Raw genomic sequence first — 22,752 nt, 5'->3', positions numbered from 1 at the left:
CCACAAGAGTGCCCACACAAGCAAAATTCCTTTCTCTCACTGTGCCAAACAAGTGGGACTTAAGCAATATTTACACATCTGTCTGTATGTGTTCAACTGATCTAGAAAGGGTGCACCTTGCAGCCTGTTTTCCCAGGGAGCAATGGGCAATTATGTTCTGGTGTTATATGCCGACTGCTAATTAAATATTTTTTGTCCTCCTTGGTGTCAGCTCGGAGTCCTTGCAGATATAGTACCTTTGACGCTATCAGTCCGTTTAATCACAAGGAAACATTAGAGTGGCTTTGAGAATTAGATGTTCTTGACTACACCCCTTGTTCTTTGTAGCGGGGGTGGACAAGAAGGCAGAGGCATTGCTTAGGACCTTCAGAGGGATACCAATCACCCATATTGCCGATCGCAGTTGGGATACCAGCATTTAAGGTGAAAGGTCCCAGCGTCTGGGATCACAGGAAAAGTGAAGTCACAATCTATTCACAGAGTTCAGATAAGGATTTTTTTGTAATCAATGATGGGTCCTCCTAGGTTATAAAAAAAGTAGGTTTATTAGCTTAATTGTAGATTACAGATAAAGCCCCACCAGGAGCAACATCCTGCCGCTCAGCCCTTCTCACCCCAACTGTCCACTCATCCAAGCACAGAGTCAACATTCCAACCATGCAATGACCTCACTCACTGGCTGAGTAGCAGGGAACATTAAGGTAGTGGGAAGAATGCATAAGATAGAAAGAGGCCACAACACATTTCATGGCCCTCTGAGTGGTACTATGCAGTGTCTTGAGGGGCTTAGTCATTGCAGTAGATGGGACAATCTACTAGGATAGTGGTTTGTTTTTTAGCCCAGGTAGGTGAAGTGTATGGGATTTTTTTGTTAAGGTCACAATTGAAGGGGTTGGTTTGTTGTCTTGTTCTGAAAAGTCTAGGTAGTATATTGGACAGTAATGGGTACAGGCATAAGCAAGGAAGGTCCGAAACCTGTGCTCTGTGGGGATGTTGAATGGATCATGAAAGTTGTTGTGCAGAAGTGGAATGTGTATGGGTCATGGTGAGTGTTCTGGAGTAGAGAGAGGCATGTGGGAGAGATGTGACAACACAACTACAAGGGTGGTACAGAATTAATTGTTCTTGTAGAAGATGTAGCAGGATACTGATACACTACAATCAAACACTTTTCATGCAGGTGGATGTTGAGAAATTTTTAAAATTCTAGAGTAATATGCTTACATGAATCGGGAAGTAGTCTCTGAAATGTCTCCAGACAGTCCAGTTTCCAACCCACTCTAATCTTCTGCCGCCAGACTGAGGTGTGTCCCAATCAAGGTACAGCCACCCCACATATAAAGCAACAACAACCCAATTGCGCCCTAATATCAGCATCAGGAAGATTCCTGCACAACACGGTGCTGCAAGAAAAGAAACATATGCAAAATTACACAAAGGCTGCACCAGTTTTGCAAAATGAAAAATAATTGTCATGTCTCACTAAACTAGGTAAAACAAGCCATAGAACTGTTCAATTAAATCAGTAGTATTCATGATTGATTAATAAGCATAGACACTAATGTACTTGTTGTGTTGACCCTAAATGAAAGTGAAATCATTCACAATATGACCAAAACTTTCATACCATAAAATGACATTTAAAAGTGGTTGTTATATTTTTGTTATAGTAGCACCCTTTATGAAATCTTAAAAAACAGGTCGTTGAAACCTTTGCAAACACCTTTGTTTTTATGGGACTAAAATCTACATACGAGTGAGTAAATGTAAGTGAAAAAGATTGTTATTGCTGGCAAGATAGTTTAAGCAGTATAATTACAAACAGAGTTCCGGAGCCATTCAGGTAAGTATTTCTGATTGACACTTTTTGTAATATTGTGTGGCCATTTGAAGTCAATGCCCAGAATAAATACTACTGACAATTTGAACAGTCAAGTGGTAAACAGTTTAGATGCTAAACATCTGGGAGGGGTATTCACTATAAATGGCTTCAAGCCCGCCCACCGCTTACCATTCATTGGCATCATTGCCATTCTTCTTCTGAATACTGTGGATTTCGGAGTGACACACCCTTCTCCAAATGTAGGCCTTCTTGTTACTCGACTCTTTGCCCCACCATTTTGGCAGTCTTACAATAACTACAATGTACAGAGACATACAAACTCTGCTATAGCCGAAAGCTTCGCTGACTGTTACTGCACTCTGTATGCCCCAAACCCCCAATTCCCAGCTGAAACAAACATCTCCAAACTACCCAATATTTCTCTCTCATCCCTATTGCTGTCTCTCAAACAAGACCTTGACTCCCCACAAACACTAGAAGAAATTGGGGATTCCTTGACTAGCTTGAACCACAGGTAGGATCCTTGATGGCTACCCTATTGAATACTACAGGAAGTTACAAGAGCTCCTCTCATTCTGGCTTCTAGATCTGAACCTAGAAGGTGTAACCAAAGGCCCATCTCCCAGTGGTTTAGATTTAGCAACCACTGTTGTCATTCACAAAACTGCCAACAGCTCCCCCCTCCTTGCCCCGAGTTCTTCACCTCACGTGGGCCCATTTCCCCTCATCAATGGTAAACAAAAAAATCTTTCCCAAGATATTTGCCCAGCAGCTCACTCTGGTACTCACCAACCCAGCTTTTCCCAACCAATGCAGCTTTATGTTGATACACAGCACAAGACACTGCATCATGTGCCTGCATCTTTCATTAGCCCGTAGGTCAGTGATTTCAGATACATGTGCTCTTCTCCTAGTGGATTTTGAAAAAGCATGTGACTCAATTGAATGGTCCTTCTTGGAGGCTATGCTGCAACACATGGGATTTGGTACTAGATTCCATAGATATGTCAGCCTCTGGTATTCCTCACCAGAAGCACAAGTACGCATCAATGGAATGCTCTTCGACCCCTTTCCAATCCACCGGGGCACTAGACAAGGCTGTCCCCTATTGAACCTTTTTTTATCCCAATCTGACAACCTAGTTTCAAATACTTAGGTATCCATATCTCAGTGCTTCCGGACTTTACTTGGTCTCTCAATATAGCCCACCTGGAGGCCTGCATGAAACGGGATTTTCAAACTTCGACATCACTCCCTCTACACATCTGAGGTAAAGTGGCACTGTTGAAAATGATGATCCTACCCCACTTTTACTTTATCCTTTAAAAAAAAAAAAAAAAAACACTGGAAATTCTCACTTCCTATGAACAGGAAGGCCCCCCACACAGTGCTCAACAAGTTCTCCCAACAGAAATAAGTAAGTGCAAAGGTGTGGCAGACATATGTCTTTATTACCAGGTATCCCAAGTTCTAGTAATCAACATCAGGCTCCAGGGCAGCTGGGGAGACGAGGTATAAGGACTAGAATTTCCTCACTTGGAATTAGACAGCTTTCTCCACATACTGTATGGTGTTTCACTTCCCCAGTGACTCCTGAAGCCCACCAAGGTAGTGATTCAGGTGTGGATTGCCGTGGATGACGGGCTAGAACAAGAAACTAAAACAACAAACCCCACTCTGAACGGAGCGTTGGCTTAGCCAAGTTTCACAACAGGACAGTTTTGCCAAACGGCACAAAGTAGGGATCACACTGCTAGGCAACGTTTGAGGGTATCAGCTATGAAATACTTTCGGAAGCTCCAATCCCTATCTTTCCTTTCCTCTACACAATTCTATAAATACCTACAGCTGAGATAGGCGCGTTCCTGCTATCGAGGGCACAGCGACCACCTCCCAGGATTTAACTCCCTTAGCCCAGGCTCCTCCGGGGCCACACGGGAAAGATGAAGGGGGGATTTGTTAAATCTACAGAATACTCAACCTTAATTCCCCCACACATATGACTCTCAAAGAAAAATGAGCATCCGGGGCCAGTACCTTTGAGGAGACAAACTGGGGAGGCGCCTGTATGGCACCTCGTATCCTAGACAACCCAGCTCGCCTGAGGCTGATCCAACTTATCTATCTCATACTCGTGTGGCTATGGAAGGATGGCAAAAGAGACATCTAACTGCTCAATTGCTCCTTCCCAGAAGTGGACTTCTTCCACATAGTGTGGACGTGATTCATAATAACAAAATACTGAAAACCCATAGAATTTATGACAATGAGTGTCTTGGGGAAGCCCATGGAACTTACCCCAAGGGTGGCCTTGCTGTGCATTTTGGATGACTTAAGTCTCTCCTGATATATGCGAACACAGTTCTGGACGAAAGAGAGATAGCTTGCTACTGGAACACCACTGAAGACCCCAGCATTTCGAAACAGACGTCTGCCATGGCCTGATGTGCCGAGCTCTAGGAACCCATTGATAGAGTCAGGGGATGCCCCCAGAAACATGACAAAATATGGGGACGATGGTGGAACAACTACTCAGGTAAATTAAATGACCACTGTTCTGGGGAGAGAAAGACGGGAACGTCACAAATCATTCGTACCAGGGAAGGAGGGGGCAAAAAAACAAAGAAAGGAGGTCAAGTGTAAAGGTATAATGTCGTGGTTTTTTTCAAATCAATAAACTTGGTTACGGAAAAAAGCAATAGCTACAATGTAGCCATGATACAGCTCTAGAAGGAATGCGCCGGAGCGAAATAAGTGTCACATGAACCTTTTCCTGTTACTTTTGTTTCGAACTTAATAGTTATTTTGGGATCAACTAAACCAAATACGTCAAAGTAAGAGGGACAAAAAAAATCACTGGAAACATGCTTTAAAAATGTATTCTTTATCAGATACAATAAAGATTGCTGTGTCTGCTAATACCTTTTGAAATAATGCGTGCATGACTTGGAAATATAGAGGTGTGGCTGTAGCCTCAAATACAAAGCTTTGATTTGTATGGCAGGTAACTCGTACAGCATTTTGTGTGGATGCTATGATTAAATGCTGCCCGAGTACTTCAGAGTGGAGTAGTACTACAGTTCTGAATTTGGGCCCTACAATAACTCATCCCACAAAATAACATAGGGGACAAAACAGGATTTTCCTATAATGGATTCCAATATGGCGCTCAAACCGAGCAAATCACGATCAGATAAGCACTGCTGAATAGTGCTGGAGAGACAGGTAAAGAATACTCCACCCACCATGCTGCACTGTCATTAACCTAATTATTGGGAAGGGATCTCTGGTTCTGTCTGCATCTTTTCTGAGTCACACTAACCCTGAGAAGCAGAGCAATTAGCGCAGGACTCCGAAGACTGGCACTTGTTTGTTACTGCTGCATTTTTAGAACTCAGTCCCTGCTTTCAACAGCAGCACGTCCCTTTTTAAGTCTCGGCTAGACAGCGCATGTGCAGTTTTGAGAGATGTTGTATTCAATATGAGGGCTTCAGCCTGCCCACAGGCTTCCCATTTGCTGGCTCCATCGTTGCTCTCATATTCTTCTCCCCATTTGCCCATGGAATTCATGCATCATGCCTCTTCCTTTGTTTAGCCCTCCCAGAGAGCACGGACCAATTACTAATATCCATCCACTGCTCCAATTTTATAAGTGTTTTCAGAACTACTTTTTCCTTTGTTTTTGAGCACTTCACAGAGGCTCTCCTGTTTTCACTTGTCCTGATTTCACTTGTCCAAGCTGTTTTTGTAAACCGGCCTGTAAATCTTATTCTTATCCTGTCTCACTTGCTGTGCATTTAAAGACTGAGATCAAATGGCAGACACGGTTTTCTGAGGGTGCCTTTGTACTTTTCTTTCTCTGACTTCAAAGTGTTTTCATTCACCAGGTTGTCAGTTTGCTGTTGCCTCTTCCGCCTCCCCATGGCAGGGATCAAAGATCTGAAGCCGACACAGGTTTGGTTGGGATATTTTTTTTGTTTGCCTTTGAGTTACAGGAATAGAATTATATTTTGTCTAAGAGTATCCATCCTTTCTCCATTAAGTGTGCTGCAATATTAAATGTTTGAACTCTAGTGCCTTTTGAGACGCTATTGCACCATATTTGCAAATAACTTGGTTCCGACCTATTTTTTTAAAATATATTTGCCCTCTATACAACAAGCAGAACACTGAACTGGTGTTACACAGCCTGGGACTGTGAGCACAACTTGTTATGGCTAAGCCCAAGCACACTGTTAAGCAACTTAAGATATAAATACTTTGATATTTTTATTGGCACGGAGGTTACATTTCTTTCATGCAACAGAATTGTTTTTGCAGGACTAGCGTATGTACGTAACACTCTATAAGCACAGATCATTAAAATTTCTCATGAAAGAGGCATGTGAACGGATTTGTGCCTGCCATGTTTCTGAAATTGGCCATGGCTACAACTTTTGCATCTGTGCCACATCCATGTGCACATTTCAGTTGCTGCACAAGCAACATATTTTTCGCTTGTGCAAGCTTGTACAGTGAAGTTCCATGAGAACTAAATGCATTTGTAGCCAATTTTCGCGCACACGGATTGATTTTTCCCCAATGACAGAAAAGAGAAACATCGTTTCACCTCCGATGAAGGCTGCTCCCTCAGCACTGCAGTAGATTGGCAACAAACAGTCAACTCCACATAATTCAAACGCCACACAATTAAGTGCCACAACACACAAAACACCACATATTTGCACTGCACACAACACATTTAAACCTCTCATAATTCCACGGCACACAACTAAACTAAACACTCTCACTCCACATCATTCCACTTCATGCCATATAATCACAGTCTAATAAATTAAACTCCGTATATTTCCAATCCGCTCTATGCCACTTAATTCCACTTCACATAATACCACTCCACACAACATAACTCCACTTCAAACCATATAATTACACTTCACACAACACAATTCACCTCCAGATAATTACACTACACAATTCCATTCCAACCTACAAAATTACATGTCATGCCACCTTTATCCACTCTACTACAAAACACTCAATTACACTCCATAAAATTCACCTTTGCAACATGCCACATGATTCCACACCACATACGACTACACACCATGCCACATAATGAAACTCCACATAATTCCACTCCACGCCACATAATTCCACACAACTCCACACCATTTGTTGCATCACAATTCCACACCACGCAACATATTTACACTCCACATTTCACTCAACATCAGAGACTATGGACACTTAGTGACAGAGTTGGGAAGGAGGGTATTTTGGGGAGAATTAAAGGGGGATGTGACTAGGAGGCTTATTGCATTAGTGAGGCAGGGGTAATTTCGATGAAAGGATTCACGCCAGGATGATTTGGCCAAGAACTGTCTTATTAAAGAAGTACTTGCACATACAGTGAGTTTGTCTTGACTTGCACCCTGCTACCTGATCTCCATCTACATGCATTTGCCTCAGTCTACCCCGATGACAATTGCAACCTCCCACTGGTTTAAAAATAGCAGACACTTTTGATGAACACATACAATACTTCTCAGCAGTGGGTAGCGTTTAAAAAGGTGCACGGCCGAAGGTGGTTGGCTGCAAGTCCTGGCCATAGGCTAGGCCCTGCGGCCAACCCCTAGAACAACCGAACCAACTGCGGGCGGGCCCAAGCAGGCCAAACCCCGTAACCACCCAGCCCACACCATGCACAGTCGAACAGTCTGTCTCTCTTTGTGGAAGAATAGTGGGTGTGAGAGTGTGTCTGTATGTGAAAGTGGGTGTGCGAGGGTCTGAGTGGTTTGTGAGTGGGTGCATGAGGGTCTGAGTGGGTGCGTCAGTGTCTGAGTGGGTCTGTGCGTGGGTATGTCAATGTCTGAGTGTATGTGTGAGTGAGTGCATGATGGTGTGAGAGGGACTGTTAGTGGATGAGTGAATGCCTGAGTCAGTCTGTGAGTGGGTGCTTGAGGGTCTGAATAGGTCTGTGAGCGGGTGCATCAGGGTCTGAGTGGGTCTGTGAGTGGATGTGTCAGTGTGTGGGTGCATGATGGTCTGAGTGGGCCTGTGAGTGGGTGCATTGGTGTCTGAGACGGTCTGTGAAAGGGTGCATGAGGATCCGAGTGGGTCTGTGTCTGGTTGTGTGAGGGTCGGAGTCGGTCTGTAAGTGGGTGTATCACTGAGTGTATGGCTGTAGTTTTTTTTTTTAAATTGTCGCCGATATTCGTGAAGGGGTTGCAACGTTACACAGGGGGGCCGGAGCAGAGTGTCTCAATTTATTTGCGATTATCACAACACTAGACAAAACAGTATTTTAAGGTCTTAAATAGACTACTATTGTCTCCTACATAACAGCCCTGGAGACAGAGCAACTCCACCCTGACCCCTTATGCACCTTTCCACATCAAATTTCAGCCCCACGTACCGCAACCTGTTTCCTAAGATGACGGGCGCAACAGCTCATTCCCAGCCAATCAAAGCATCTCTGTTGTTGTGTGCATTCGCAAATTTGTTGCGATCATCGCAAAATCGTTGCAAACCCAGATATACAAATCTGTTTTCCCTTTAATATCTCCTAAAGTGCTGCACTGATTGTCACCAAATAAGCGCATATGTAATCTGCGTACCAAAACCTAGCTTTCTGCCAAATTCCATGTACTTCCATTCAGTAGTTTGGGCTGCAGAGGTGTCTAAAGGTCCTATGGGAATTAACAAGGGAAACACAACTTTTTTGGCACACTAACTCCCCCCACCCCTGAAAGATTACCCCAAAGCTTTCAGTGAGCAACAAGAATCAGGGCACTTTTTTGGGAAAACTTAGCGACAATTTGTCAAACAGAGGCAAAGATTTAGGCAAGTCCAAAAACACTGTCTCTATGGACATTAAGGCCTAACTATAACTACCTACTGACATATGTATATTATCCTTACCTACTCCGGGAGAGCATTCCACAACTTGGTGATCAGGAATGCAAAGGAGCGTGCCCCACTTCAAGGTTTCCTAATCCTGGGAACTATGAACAATTGTCGGTTAGTGGAGCGCAGCGATCAAGTAGGGTCAAGAGGGTTGGAAATATCTGAATTAGTCTGCCGCCCTTTTGGTACAAAACTCAATGAGCCATACACAGTACGAAATGTGTTCTTTTAGGCACTGATAACCAGTTCATGTTGGCCAACGCTATAGTCAAAGATTGGCTTTTGAGTATTTTCAGAAGAACACGAGCCACAGCGTTTTGAATGACTTGCAGTCTTTTTATGACCGATCTGGGGCTATCCAGGTACAGGAAGCTTCCATAACCTAGTTGGGAAATTACCCTAAACCCTAAAAATACCCTTGCCAACTAAAAACCTTTCCTCACCCTAAACCCTAGACATAGCGTTGCCACTCAAATACCCTTACCCTAGAAATAGCCTTGCCAATCAAATATTCTCACCTACCCTAAGCACTAAAAATACCATTGCCACCTAAAAACCCTTATCCACCCTAAACATGCTCTTGCCCTGACACACACATAAAATAAATATATATATATATATATATATATATATATATATATATATATATATATATATATATATGAGAAAACAAACTGGTCCTGCTTCTGGCGCGCTCTTTCATGTTGGTGCAGGTGTGAGGAATGGACCATTTCCTCTCATGAATCCAAAAACAAACAGTTGCAAGCAACTTCACCACCGCACTCCAGGAGGAAATTATTCCTTTCTATTGCAGTCAGGATTAAATCACCATCCTTCACCACTGACCTGTTTCGACCTACTGGTCTTGATCACAGTAACTTAGTCCTATCTCCATGTCTCCTATTTATAGTGTCTCTCCTATGACCCCTATTGGTGCATTGTGGGACATGTAGTCTATTAAAAATAAATTAAATGTTGTGCATTATAAACCAAGCTCCCCACCACCACAGAACGTGCCCTACGCTACACAAATTGTCTAAATTAATATGTGCAAAGAATATCACTATTCACAACAAAAATTATGTCCATTTCTATTTTGTTGGTACTATTAACCTTGCTTAATACAATTACCTCTGTGGTTGCTCTATGTACCTGATAATAGATTGGTGCGCTTATCTATTATTGTTTTCATACTTTCTCATATACCTCCTAAATTTACCTCATTTTCTCCTTGATATTTATCTATAAATATCCTCTATCCACACATCCATAGGTAATCTTATCTAATAACTGTTAGCAAGAGCGTTATATATCCTCAACCTACAGATGATAATGTAATTCTTCATCCCCATTCAGACCCCTCGGGCTTTTGGTTTTGAGCTGTATTATGAACCGTGACTCCAAACGTCTCAGTTGTAACTCTCTATCTCCTCCCCTTTCATTGCTCTCTACACTCGCAATACCAAAAAATCTCATGTCTGTCCATTTAGCTCCATCATGAGTCGTAAGGTGTTTTGCAATAGCATAGGTTGTATCCTTATTTTGCACGGCTCTAATGTGTTCCAAAATGCGTTTTTTCAAAGGACAAATTGTACTGCCCACATAACGCAGACCACATGTGCATTGAATCACATATACCACATAATTGGAATGACATGTGATCTTTTTGTTGATAGTCATCTTGTTGCCACCAGAGCCCTCGAATTCCTTCACATTCATCCCAATGCGACATGCTTTGCACTTCTTACAGCAAACAAAACCATTTGTTTGGCTCGAGAGCCAGTTTGACTGTTCTTTGATCTGAAAGTGACTATTAACCAAAAGGTCCTGTAGAGATGGTACTTTTTTATAAGTAACCATAGGTTTCTCCCCAACCAACTTTCCCACCTCTGAGTCCTTCCTTATAATGTACCAATATTTCCTCAGAATTTTCGAGATTAAATAGCTCTCCTTGGTGTATGTCATTACAAATCTAATAGTTGTGTCTTTCTGAGGTTTTTTCATAAATATATATATATATAGATATATATACACACACACACACATATATAGACACACACGTACCAGCAAAATACTTACATTTTTGTTGTCAAGGCATGCAAGGTAAAGGGATATTCGTGGAAAAAATGTGCATGTTAAAAACGCATGTGTTGTAATGGACACGTGGTATTGGTACTGCGAGGTTCCGGCTGCGTTGTGCCCTGATACCTTTAGGCAGTCCTGATTTTTTAGTCAATAGAGCATACTTGCAACAAAAACAAACAAATGATAGTCCCAGAATGCTATATACTGTTAGGTTAAAAAAAAAAGCAATACTGTGCGAAAATATTGCACATGATGGGCGTACTTAGGAACCATGAATAACAGGAGCACATCTTCCAAGGCATAAAAGTGTTGCTGCACTGAGAGGTCAACTCCATGCATTGCAAATGGGTCATCCATGTCCTGACTATTGGCTGACTGCAATGAGAAAGCAAGTTTGACAGGACTCAAGGTCAGTGTTGGAATAGCATATTTAAGAGAGGTGGAAGGCTCCAACAGAGTGCAACACAAACCAATAATGAGAAGCATCCGCAGAACTGTATGTAGGTAATGCTAAATAGCAATAGTTGCGTGAAGATTAAGGAGCAATAGTTGAACTTAACATAATAGTGTAAAGTACATTTCCCAGACCTGCGTTTTAACAGGTGTTGCACAAGCCTTGCTCTAAAAGTCTTTGGAAGGGCAGCTTCATCAGTACAATCAACCTTGACATTCATGGTTTAGGTTTTCAAGGACGCTGCAACAAAAAAAGCAGGCAAGTGCCAACTCCAGCCCCATTATTCCCAATAGCACAATGTGTTGTAGATTATCTCAGTCAATGGAAGGTTGAGAAGATAAGGTTTGGTTCCAAGTCCACAAGTAGTCCTCAACAATGTAATGTTGAGATGTGTTTGCTAGAACTATCTGAAGGGGTGTTATCTCGATCTCACGTTAAAGTTTTTGAAGTACAGCTTCAAAACTGCCATGTATCTTGGAAAATGGTAACATCACCTGAAAGACTGAAAACAAAAAGTCCCAGTTTCAGATAGTCCATTAGAACTCCTTAGTGCAGCATGCATGTGTAATTTCTAGCTATGTAGCAGTTAGCACTAGGATATCAGGAACTTAACTGCAGCTCCCTGTTGCACTTCTTCCAGTGGACCAGAAAAGAGCGTCTTGGGAGTAATTTCCTATTCTTTCCATCAGTAGACAGCCTAACCTTGAAGCTTCCAGCATGGACGATCACAGCAGGTTTTCGCCACATTTATCAACCACAACTTGTAATAACCTTTGGCTTTGCACAGGATGTGGCCACCTAACCTACGCATCCTCTCATATTGACCATTGGTATCAACCATTATAATGAGAAATGATGAAGGATCTTTACATTATTCACATGAGTATATACCGGGGTGGAGTTTAAGGATGTTGGAGTCATTAGCATATGCATCCTGAATTTAGCTTTTCACCTTGAGAAATGCCTCTCTCCTTTATCTCCTGATAGATGGCACTCCAGAGATCACAGCAATTTACTGATGTACTTCTCTATTCTTTATTCAAGGGCACTGATGAAAAAGGTCTGGATATGTTGCATTGTTTTTATTTTCTGGCCGCTCTGTCACCCATAGGATTTTTGGCACTAGCAGGTCAGGTGGTTAGGCAATGGGGATAACAAGTTTAACGTTACTGAACAGTGACTCAGGTAAGAGTTTCTTCAATTTCCATGGAATAGAAGGTAAGTTATAAGCAACTCAGAAACCTTAAAAAATTCCACAAACTGGGCTTCGGTCCTTTTTATTCCTGAAAATAATAGTAGTAGGTAAAAAAAATTATTTAGACCATAGTCTATAAAACGGATATCTATAATTGCATTAAAAGGACTAACTTTACATTAAATATGATATAAAACATAAAGGGGGTGATTCTAACATTGGCGGGCGGCAGAGGCCGCCCGCCAATGTTCCCCCGTCAAAATACCGCTCCACGGTCACAAGACCGCTGAGGGTATTTTGAGATTTGCCCTGGGCTGGCGGGCGGCCGCCAAAAGGCCGCCCGCCAGCCCAGGGCAAATCTACCTTCCCACGAGGACGCCGGCTCCGAATGGAGCCGGCGTAGTGGGAAGGTGCAACGGGTGCAGTTGCACCCGTCGCGTATTTCAGTGTCTGCTTTGCAGACACTGAAATACTTTGTGGGGCCCTCTTACGGGGGCCCCTGCAGTGCCCATGCCATTGGCATGGGCACTGCAGGGGCCCCCAGGGGCCCCGCGGCACCCCCTACCGCCATACTGTTCCTGGCAGGAATCCCGCCAGGAACAGGATGGCGGTAGGGGGTGTCAGAATCCCCATGGCGGCGGAGCGCGCTCCGCCGCCATGGAGGATTCTGTAGGGCAGTGGTAAACCGGCGGGAGACCGCCGGTTTACCCTTTCTGGCCGCGGCTGAACCGCCGCGGTCAGAATGCCCTTGGGAGCACCGCCAGCCTGTTGGCGGTGCTCCCGTGGTCGGTGACCCTGGCGGTCACCGGCCGCCAGGGTCAGAATGACCCCCAAAATATATTTAATCAAGGACTTCCTTTAGAAGCTTTCCCAGCGAACGTGTTGCATGAAAAAATGTCAAGAAACTCCCAACTTGACCTGAATATGGAATACATACTGTGGGTGACGGCTAAGAGATGGGCTAGACTTATTCCTGAAGAGACTGTGGAGAATTGCAATGTGGAGCAATTATGACAACCTGCGACCAGTGAAGAATTTTAAGCTTTGGTCTAAGTACTAATATGGTAATTTTTTTAATTTCCAAATCCTAATTGTGAATCTCTACAGTAGGAGGCCTTCACAGGGATGGTGGTCTGCTAGAATCAGCAGACTACCATGTCTGTGATTGCTTTTAAATGAAGTAACCAAAAAAATGAGAATGAGGCAGTGGGAAAAAAAACAAATAAAATAAATGAAATGTTATATAGCTGGGCGTGGTATCAGACTACTACATACTGTTCAACAAATTTATTTTTGTTTTTTTAAATTCACAAGGAGGAGGGCCAATGCAATACCACCTACTTTGAGGTGCTGGTTTATTTTTCCATATTTGACAACCAAATTGTGGTCCCTAAACATCAATACATAGGATACATATGTGGTACTTGGAAGGGACGCACAGAACCCACCCATTTGAGATACCACATCGTTATCCATTTGGAGTCGCATTTTAGAATCCCAAAAAACCTTAGAGACTCCGAAAATGGGAGCAGTACAAAGAAAAAAAAATCGCTGCAGCAAACACCGAAATGAAGCATTTTTTACCATTTAAAATGCATAGTACATCTGGGGCCTAGTATCTTAATCTGTTCACTACGGGTCGCCAAGGCACTTTGAAGGAGAAGCAAGGTACAATTACTAGGATTTATTGATTAAATGAGAAGCCACAATCTGAATCACTTTCAGCCAATCAGTGAATAGCCTGGGAAACCCAAAAGGCAAGCTATTCCAATAATCCTGTGAGAAGTGCACAACTGAACACGGTACAGAGCAGTGACCATCAACAGATTAATAGGGCCATATTTTCTTCAGTATTCGCAAATGGAAAAGGCATGCAAATGCTCAATTTAATTGAGACACTGGGAGAAGTTTGCAACCCACTTTAAAACTGGCACTTCATACTTTAACATGCAGAGGGCAGGTACCCATGCCAAGAGGTGCTGCAGTCCTTGTCCAACAATCCCCCACCACCATCTCGGGTTTTTCTGCAATTCATTTTACCCATGGCTGTACGCATTCAGTCTTTCGTTCTACACAACCATTTCTTGAAACCAAAACTCATAAGTGGTAGCTAGGTTTGGCAGGTGCACAGTTTTCATAGTGATCTGAAGTTTAATTATTCTCATACTCCTTTGTTTTTCATGAAAAACAAGTTTTAAGCTGCTGAAGACTTTGAGAACATCAATGTCACCCCTTGACGTTTAAGGATGTACTTTCAACTTTGGAAGTTAAGGGTTTGTGGAACAGAATGACAGTCCTGAATACGATACTAGAATTAGACATGCTATATAAGCCATTTTTAAAGTGCAACTAAAATCAATTAGCGAGGCCACTGATGTACCCCAAGGTTTCGTTTCCATCGTAGTGAGGTCTGAATATTTAACAAGGACTGGCAAAGTCTACGGGTTTGGCCTTTCATGGCCTGCCACAGGGTTATTGGCTTTGAAAATACCTGTATTCGCATGGGGTAATTTTAACATTACTTAACTGTACCAAGATAGTGATAAGTCTCGAAGTAATATTTAGCAAATCATGAAACGGTGGAAAATGATAAAGTATTCTAAAAACAGTCAAAGATCGATGATCCTCCATGAACAAGAGACAGTAAATCTCTGGATGATAAGTTGCAATGAAGAATGCAAAATTCTAAGATCGCCTTCAAAATTAGGCAGAGTCCATGCAAGACGCAGAACAAGTCAAGTGGCAGCAATCGTTTATGGATTATATTTGGTGTGTAAAAAGGACACATTGGCACTCCAGCCCAGGAAAGAAAGGGAACTACTTTTAAGGCAGATGTGCATATTTTGCACAAGCAAAATGACCTCTACCACAGGAGGGGAGTTAGTGACCCAAGAATTTGTGAGAAAACATGATTCGAGTGAACCATTTAAAGGAGTCAGGTAAGGGGGGGACGAAAGATGGCATGTATCCCGTTAGAAAAGATTAGTTCATAGCAGACCATGACATTATCTGATACTCCTATCTCCTGAAAACAGCCATCCAAAAATAATGACTCATTGGGACAAATATTCGCAGATAAATCAAGCAGAATGTAGACAGCAACACTGCAGCTATCTTCCAGAGATGGTTCAACAAGCACAATAAGACTTACTTGGGAGCTTATCACACCTTTGTGCAACTTGCTGATCACAAGTATGATTTCACTGATTAACTTGATTCACTTGGTTGATTGGCCCACAAATCTAGCTTTGCAATGTTATTAGTTACAGTGATGTGTACTGGGCAAAATAAGCTTTTCTTTCCATTGGCAAAAGTCCCATACTTATAACAATTTCCCTACTCACAGAACCTTGCACTAGGGGAACCTGCAGGATCCACGAGGTCCGCTAGTTGAATCACCTCGTGGGTTGCAGGTGGGTTAATGCCACAGGGTACTTGTTCCCATCAGTGCCTAACTTAGCAACTAACCACTATCAAATTTGTTTTCTTAAGAATACAGTTAGTCCGATCAAGAGGCAGTGGCTATGAATATATATCCTTTTTCAGCCACCATTATCTCAGACTCTCCAATCCTTCTAAGTTCAATAACTGATCATGCCTCTATAGTTTTCTAATTGGATAGTCCGCAGGCTCACTGGTTACTCAACATACCCCCATTAGTGGTCCGGAATTTTAAGAAAAACAAGTTAAGCTACTGAAGGCTTTCAGGACATCAATCCTACCCCTTTATGAGTAAGGATGTACTTATAAATTTTGAGTTTAAGGGTTTTTGTAACAGGATAACCGTGATAAACAAAGGTACTAGAATTAGATATGTTATATAAGTAAGAGTCAATTTCTAAAGTTATTAGGGAGCGGAATTAACCAAGAGATAATCTAAGAGTGGTCAAATCCACCAGGTTAAGGAAAAACGGCTTGAACACCAGCCACTCCCTCCCTCGCTCCACTCAAGAAAACCACCAACAACCACGCCAACAAGAAAGCTCCCTGTTTACATCAGACCTTCAGACATCCAAGCGCGAATGCTGGAAAGCAGAGAAAATCTGGTGCCAAGAACATTCAGAAAACAACCACGCCGCCCTCAAATCAGCAATGCACAAACATCACCAGCTCATCCAAGCCACAAAAAGATCTTTCTACAAAGATTGAATTGACAACGCACACAATAGCAAGGAGCTCCTCAGCATCATCAAGAACTCACCAACCCCAAGTCCTGCTCCGCTGACCCACCCAACTCACAAGACCTCTGCGACTCCCTCGCCACCTTCTTTCACAGCAAGATCACCGACATCCATGGAAGTTTTGCACCACCGCCCCCCACCCCCACCACGGCCAAGGTCGACACCAACGCACCCTGCCACACCAACGTCCTGAACGCCTGGACCCCCACCAATGATGAGGAAACCACCAAGACCATGAGCACCATCCACTCAGGCTCTCCTGCTGACCCCTGCCCTCACCACATCTTCAATAAAGCCAGCCAAATCATTGCCCCCCCAGCTCCAGACCATCATCAACATCTCCTTCCAGACCGTTGTCTTCCCAGAGAGCTGGAAACATGCCAAAGTCAATGCCCTGCTCAAAAAGTCCCAACCCGACCCAGAAGACCTAAAAAAAACTACTGACCCATCTCCCTTCTCTCATTCCCCGCGAAGGTCATCGAGAAGAGTCAACAACCAGCTATACCGCTTCCTAGAGGACAACAGCCTATTGAACATCTCCCAGTCAGGAGTACGCAAGAACCACAGAACTGAGACCGCCCTTATCGCCTGCACTGACGACATCAGGAGCAGACTTGACAAAGGAAAAACCGTCACCCTCATCCTCCTTGACCTTTCTGCAGCCTTCGACACCGTCTGCCACCACACCCTCCGCACATGCCTCTCCGATGCCGGAATTCACCACAGAGCCCTGGACTGGCTCACCTCCTTCCTCTCTGGAAGAATCCAGAGAGTCCGCCTTCACCCGTTCCTGTCAAAGGCCACCAAGACCATCTGTGGAGTTCCCCAGGGATCCTCACTCAGCCCCACCCTCTTCAATGTCTACATGGCTCTGCTCGCCAACATCGTCCGATCCCACGGCCTCACCATCGTGTCCTACGCAGATGACACTCAGCTCATCCTCTCTCTCACGAAGGACCCCGCAACCGCCAAGAATAAACTCCACGCCATCGCCAGCTGGATAAAAGAAAGCCACCTCAAGTTAAACTCGGAGAAAACTAAGATCATCATCTTCGGCCCCAACTGATCAGCATGGGACTATCCCTGGTGGCCTGCCACCCTGGAGTTGGCCCCAAAGCCCACCACCCACGCACGCAACCACGGCTTCATACTGGACTCTTCTCTCTCCATGACCCAGCAAGTCAACGCCATCACATCCTCATGCTACAACACCCTTCGCATGCTCCGCAAGACCTTCTGATGGATCCCAGTGAAAACCAGAACAATGGTCACACATGCCCTCGTCAGCCGTAGACTGGACTACGGCAACGCCCTCTACGCAGGAACAACGGCCAAGCTCCAGAAGAAACTCCAATGCATCCAGAACACCTCAGCACGACTCATCCTCAACCTCCCTCGCCACAAACACATCTCAGCCCACCTCAGAGATCTCCACTGGCTCCCCGTCAACAAAAGGATCATCTTAAAGCTCCTGATCCACGCTCACAAGGCTCTCCACGACACTGGACCGGCCTATCTCAACGAGCATCTCAACTTCCACATCCCTACAAGCCAACTCCGCTCCGCCAACCTCACCCTTGCTACCGTCCCCCGCATTCACCGCACCACATCTGGAGGTAGATCCTTCTCCCACCTTGCCGCCAAAACATGGAACTCCCTCCCCATCAACCTATGTATGACCCAGGACCTCCTGACCTTCAGGAAGAACCTCAAGACATGGCTCTTCGAGCAGTAGCGCCCCCCCCCCCCCCAGTACCTTGAGACCCTGCCGGGTGAGTAGCGCACTTAACAAATCACTGATTGATTGTTTGACTCCTGTTTTGAAGAAGGATCTAAATCATCCAGTCTTCTAGACTAATCCATAATTATTGAACAGCAGATAAAAATAGTAGAGTCTACATAAAACTGTCATGGTAACAGAGACAGTATTCACAACCAATCTGTTCTGTTAAAAAGATTCTCTGTGCAATACGTCCTTTTGCAGAGCAGTCTTCTCTATTAAACTGCCATCCTTTGAATCAAACTTTGTGAACTGCATGGGCCCATCTTGGACGTAGGTCTAGCTTTACAACTGAACTGAATCCTTTCAACATTGGTATACTCTCACATCAGGTGAAACAATACGGGAGGTGATCTCATGTAGTAACTACATTGTCTGGCCTGGATGATCTGTAATCCCAACTGTGTCGTCAGAGATCTTTTCAGGTTTTAATTAAAATATAATAACCACCTTTGAAACATCTAGATTTAATAACCAATTCTTCAAGATGTTCAAACTCCTAAACCATTCACACAAAACAATGATTGGCATATGTTGGCTCCAGGACCAAAACTTGGATGCCTTCTGTCCTATATTTTGCATGATGGTTATGGAGCGGTTTGAGTGTAGGTCTAGGTATAAAAAAAATGCTATACTTAGGTAAAACATGCACAATTTCCTACATCGCTGAATGATGTAGCACTCTATATTTTCATAATTCAACACGGTATTCACCTTGCTCTACTGTGTGGTAAATATGGCTAGTGGATGGCCTCAACTCAGTATGTCAGAAATGCAGCTATCTTTCCAACATACAGTAGACAAGATCATAAGGCAAACATTTTGGCTAATTCCATCTCCAAACTCCTTTACATTAACTTTTCTACTCTTCAGCACTAGTACCACAGAATAACTAAAACATTGAACTGTTAACCCCGTCAACCCACCTTTATCGCTGGCCCACCTGGAGGCTTCTCATAAGTGCAACTGAGAGAGGCTTTGTTTCAAGTTTTAAAGAAATGTAATGCAGGTACGAAAGAGACATCCTTGCTGATACTGTTTACTATGTTGTAACACGTTCAGTGCCAAGAGAGGGTTTCAGTATAGTTTCTCTTTTTCAATGATGTAGCAACTTAAAAAGACAATAAGGAAGGCTTTTTTGTCAGCAGGTGTTAACTTGACATAAAAACAAAAACAAGATTGTATTGAAATGAAGGGAATCTTCACTGCAGTCTGCCTTCTGTGTTTTTTCTGGCCTTCTTTTAATGAGCTTTTGCTGCTTGCATTAGCTGAGTCCAGATATACTGCCTTTACCAATGCTTGTTTATATGGATGAGCACCTTGAAAGCTTTAATGAAAAGCTCCTTTCCATATTCCTCACACACATTCAATGCATTTTCCTTTTACATATCCAAATCCCTAAAAAAATGATCTGTCATACTTTTCTATTTTCAGCAAGGAAGAGAACGTTCTGGAAAGTTGTGGGCCCCACAAAGACACTTGTCTTGGAACGAAACCCGTCACAATTCACCATTCAAGAGAGTGGAGATAAAAGTTTCTTCACAAAAGATGTCAACCAAACCACATACAAAGACTGAGGCATGTATGAACAGTATGAGACCAGCATTTTTCATCTCTGGGACATGCTTAAGGCAGATTTCTATCCTGAGGGGTTCATGGTAATATTATGGTTGCAAGAAGCAGAGTTTAGGGGTCAGATATTTTAAAGCATATATATGTTGTTCCACGTTTCCATCCTCAACCCTTACCCCCCCGCCCCACCTTCAACCACCAACCCTCCTGCCTGCCTAAATGTGACGCTTAATTCCTACCTCATATCTGTTTGTTGTAATCAACACCCTTTGTCATCATTTGAAAGCAATGATGACAAGCACTTCAATTTGCCACTTCCAAATTGTATTTGGGGTCATGCACTCTATGTGGGGTTTCCTTCCTTTTATGTTTGTATTCCTAACTGTATTAATTTTAAGACCCAAAAAGTAAAAAACTAAAACAAACAGGAAATCACCGACTGGTCCAGTGATTTTTAAGTTATCCAGCCAACAATTTGATGGCATATAGCTCCAGGAATTACTAAATCTGCCAGGTATTCTTAGCTGAGGGGTCTATTGGCTGCTGTTGGGATATGCTGAGGGGAAGAGCAGTTTACTCCTTTGATAAGCTACTAAAATGATCCACACACTGGGTAATCTCAGTAGACTGAGATTAAATTAAGATATTCACTCCCTTAGGCGACGGAACACAAGATGGTGGCTGCCTGAGAGAGAAGTAACCACTGGACCTGGAGAGCGGGAGGCGCCGGCAGTCAGGCAGCAGTGGAGCACCTGATTGGCTGCGGACAGATCATATCCTGCTTGTAGTGCCTCAAAGTGGGAGCTCGTTGATGCTACTTTAGGATGGGGAGGAGTGGAGCCTGCAGAGGTGGTGACACCAGCGGAGCTCTGCGTTCTGGCTGCAGCACGCCAGCACAGAGGACCATCGAGACAAGATATGCCGGGAATGTGGCACTGGTGCACCGGTGAGAGGAATGGAGGCACCAAGATGATTTGCCGACAGATGTGGACGCACAGGGGACCACCGAGGAGCTGCTGAAGAGACGACCCACCTGCCAGAACACAGTCATGAACCCTGCTGTTTATGAAGACCCCAGAATCTGTGAGGTGAGAGGAATGGGGCCTGACTACAAGCTGATTGGTTACTCCTGAGCCACTGAGGAGACTGGAGTGTGCGTGGCATGGGAGCAGGCACAAAGTTAGACGGGCACCCACGAGTCTGGGAAATTCGACCACCTGAGCGGGCCTTTGTGTCCTGCTACGGAGCGATAGGCAGCACCGGGGTGGCCACTGGATGTGCGTAACAGCCCAGTATTAAACACTCAGAGTCCCAGGACATTTGCTGTTACCCTGTCAGAGGCCCCCATGATACCGCCTCGCATGCTGGCACTGGGACGAACATCCTGCCAGAGACTGAGAGCATTAATGAGCAGTAACAAACAACATAGTACAATAGCACAGCACATCTGAGACCTCAAACCCAGGGCCACAAAATATTACATCGGTGCCTAACGGGACAATGCCTTTGCAAGATAGTCACTGCTCAGGGGGGAAACATACTTACACAACTGGCCGTCAACGTCTGCAGTGCTATCCAGTCCAATTGTCCAACATCGCCCGTGGTACAGACAGCACTGGTGACCCCCATGCTGCAAAGACTTAGCCGCATCTGCCCGCCAGAAAGCGGAAACCAGACAAGACACAACTGCGTCTTAATTTCAAGGCAAGGAAAAGCAGCAGAAACCAACCAGACACAGCTGCGGAGCAAGACATATACAACCCAAGCCGGGGGTGCCACGGCACCAGAAACTACTCTGTTGGCAATGCAGCAGATTTTGCAATCCATAGATGGCAAAATAGATAACCTGAACTTGCGAATGGACAATCTCTCTGTCAAACTAGACAAACAAATGGCAAGACTGACAGAAGCGGAGCAACGCATCTCCAATGCAGAAGACAATATGAAATCCATGACCACTAAATGGCTCCATATGGAAAAAGTACTTGCAGTAATTGAAGCTAAGAACGAAGTCTTGGAGGTGCGCTCCTCCTGTAACAACTTGCGTTTAAGAGGGATGCTGCTGTCGACCTATTATTGGAAAAACGTAGACCTATGTGGAAAGCATGCCAACAGATCTTTCTGGCCCAAACTTCCACCACAGCTGCTAGTGGTAGAGCGAGTGCACGCTCTTTAGCCACCAGCCCCCTGCCCCTCCAAGGCCAATTATCACCACACTATTAAAATTACTGCAATAAAGTGCTCAGACTGGCACAGGAAAAAAGATATTAATTATCAAGGGAATAATATGGTGTTTTTCCTGGATTTCACAGCAAACATACAGGCTGCCTGGAAAGAGTTCATGCCTGAAGCTGCAAAAAAAATGGAAATCCCTTATGCAATACTATACCCTGCTCGCCTGCGCATAGATCACTGTGGTTAAATTAAGCTTTTTGCAATGCTCAAGCATTGTGATAGAATTTGCCAACAAACTGTCCTATGTAAACGCAACCATCCTGCTCATGATGACAAATCCGGGAGCAACAAAGTCTACTTAAGGGACACCGTCACTGTTGAGCGCGGTGTCCTCCTACCCACCTGAGGAAATGCGAAATAAACTGATGGGGGCTACAAAGCCCGCTCAACTATCTTAAGTGACTGAGATGTTAACTATGTCTTAACTCAACCTTATAGCATTCTCTACATTTCAATAGCTAACCCCCGGATTGTCCATGAAGTAGCTGCTTCAGACGG

The 22,752-nt window shown here is 43.9% G+C and overlaps 1 protein-coding gene across 2 annotated transcripts in view; it reads right to left on the bottom strand.

Moving 5' to 3' along the window:
• LOC138265607 (2-acylglycerol O-acyltransferase 1-like) overlaps window positions 1–22,752 on the bottom strand; it is a 270,106-nt gene that overhangs the window by 115,177 nt on the left and 132,177 nt on the right. For both annotated transcript variants that reach the window (XM_069213468.1, XM_069213469.1), the window contains exon 2: window positions 1,225–1,403. In XM_069213468.1, the coding sequence (XP_069069569.1) occupies window positions 1,225–1,403 (179 nt within the window). The remainder of the gene's footprint in view (window positions 1–1,224; window positions 1,404–22,752) is intronic.

The sequence above is a fragment of the Pleurodeles waltl genome, chromosome 11, assembly GCF_031143425.1.
Source record: "Pleurodeles waltl isolate 20211129_DDA chromosome 11, aPleWal1.hap1.20221129, whole genome shotgun sequence".
Lineage (NCBI taxonomy): Eukaryota > Metazoa > Chordata > Amphibia > Caudata > Salamandridae > Pleurodeles > Pleurodeles waltl.
Note: the sequence above shows the minus strand (reverse complement) of the source record. Positions and strands in the feature narration are given on the sequence as shown.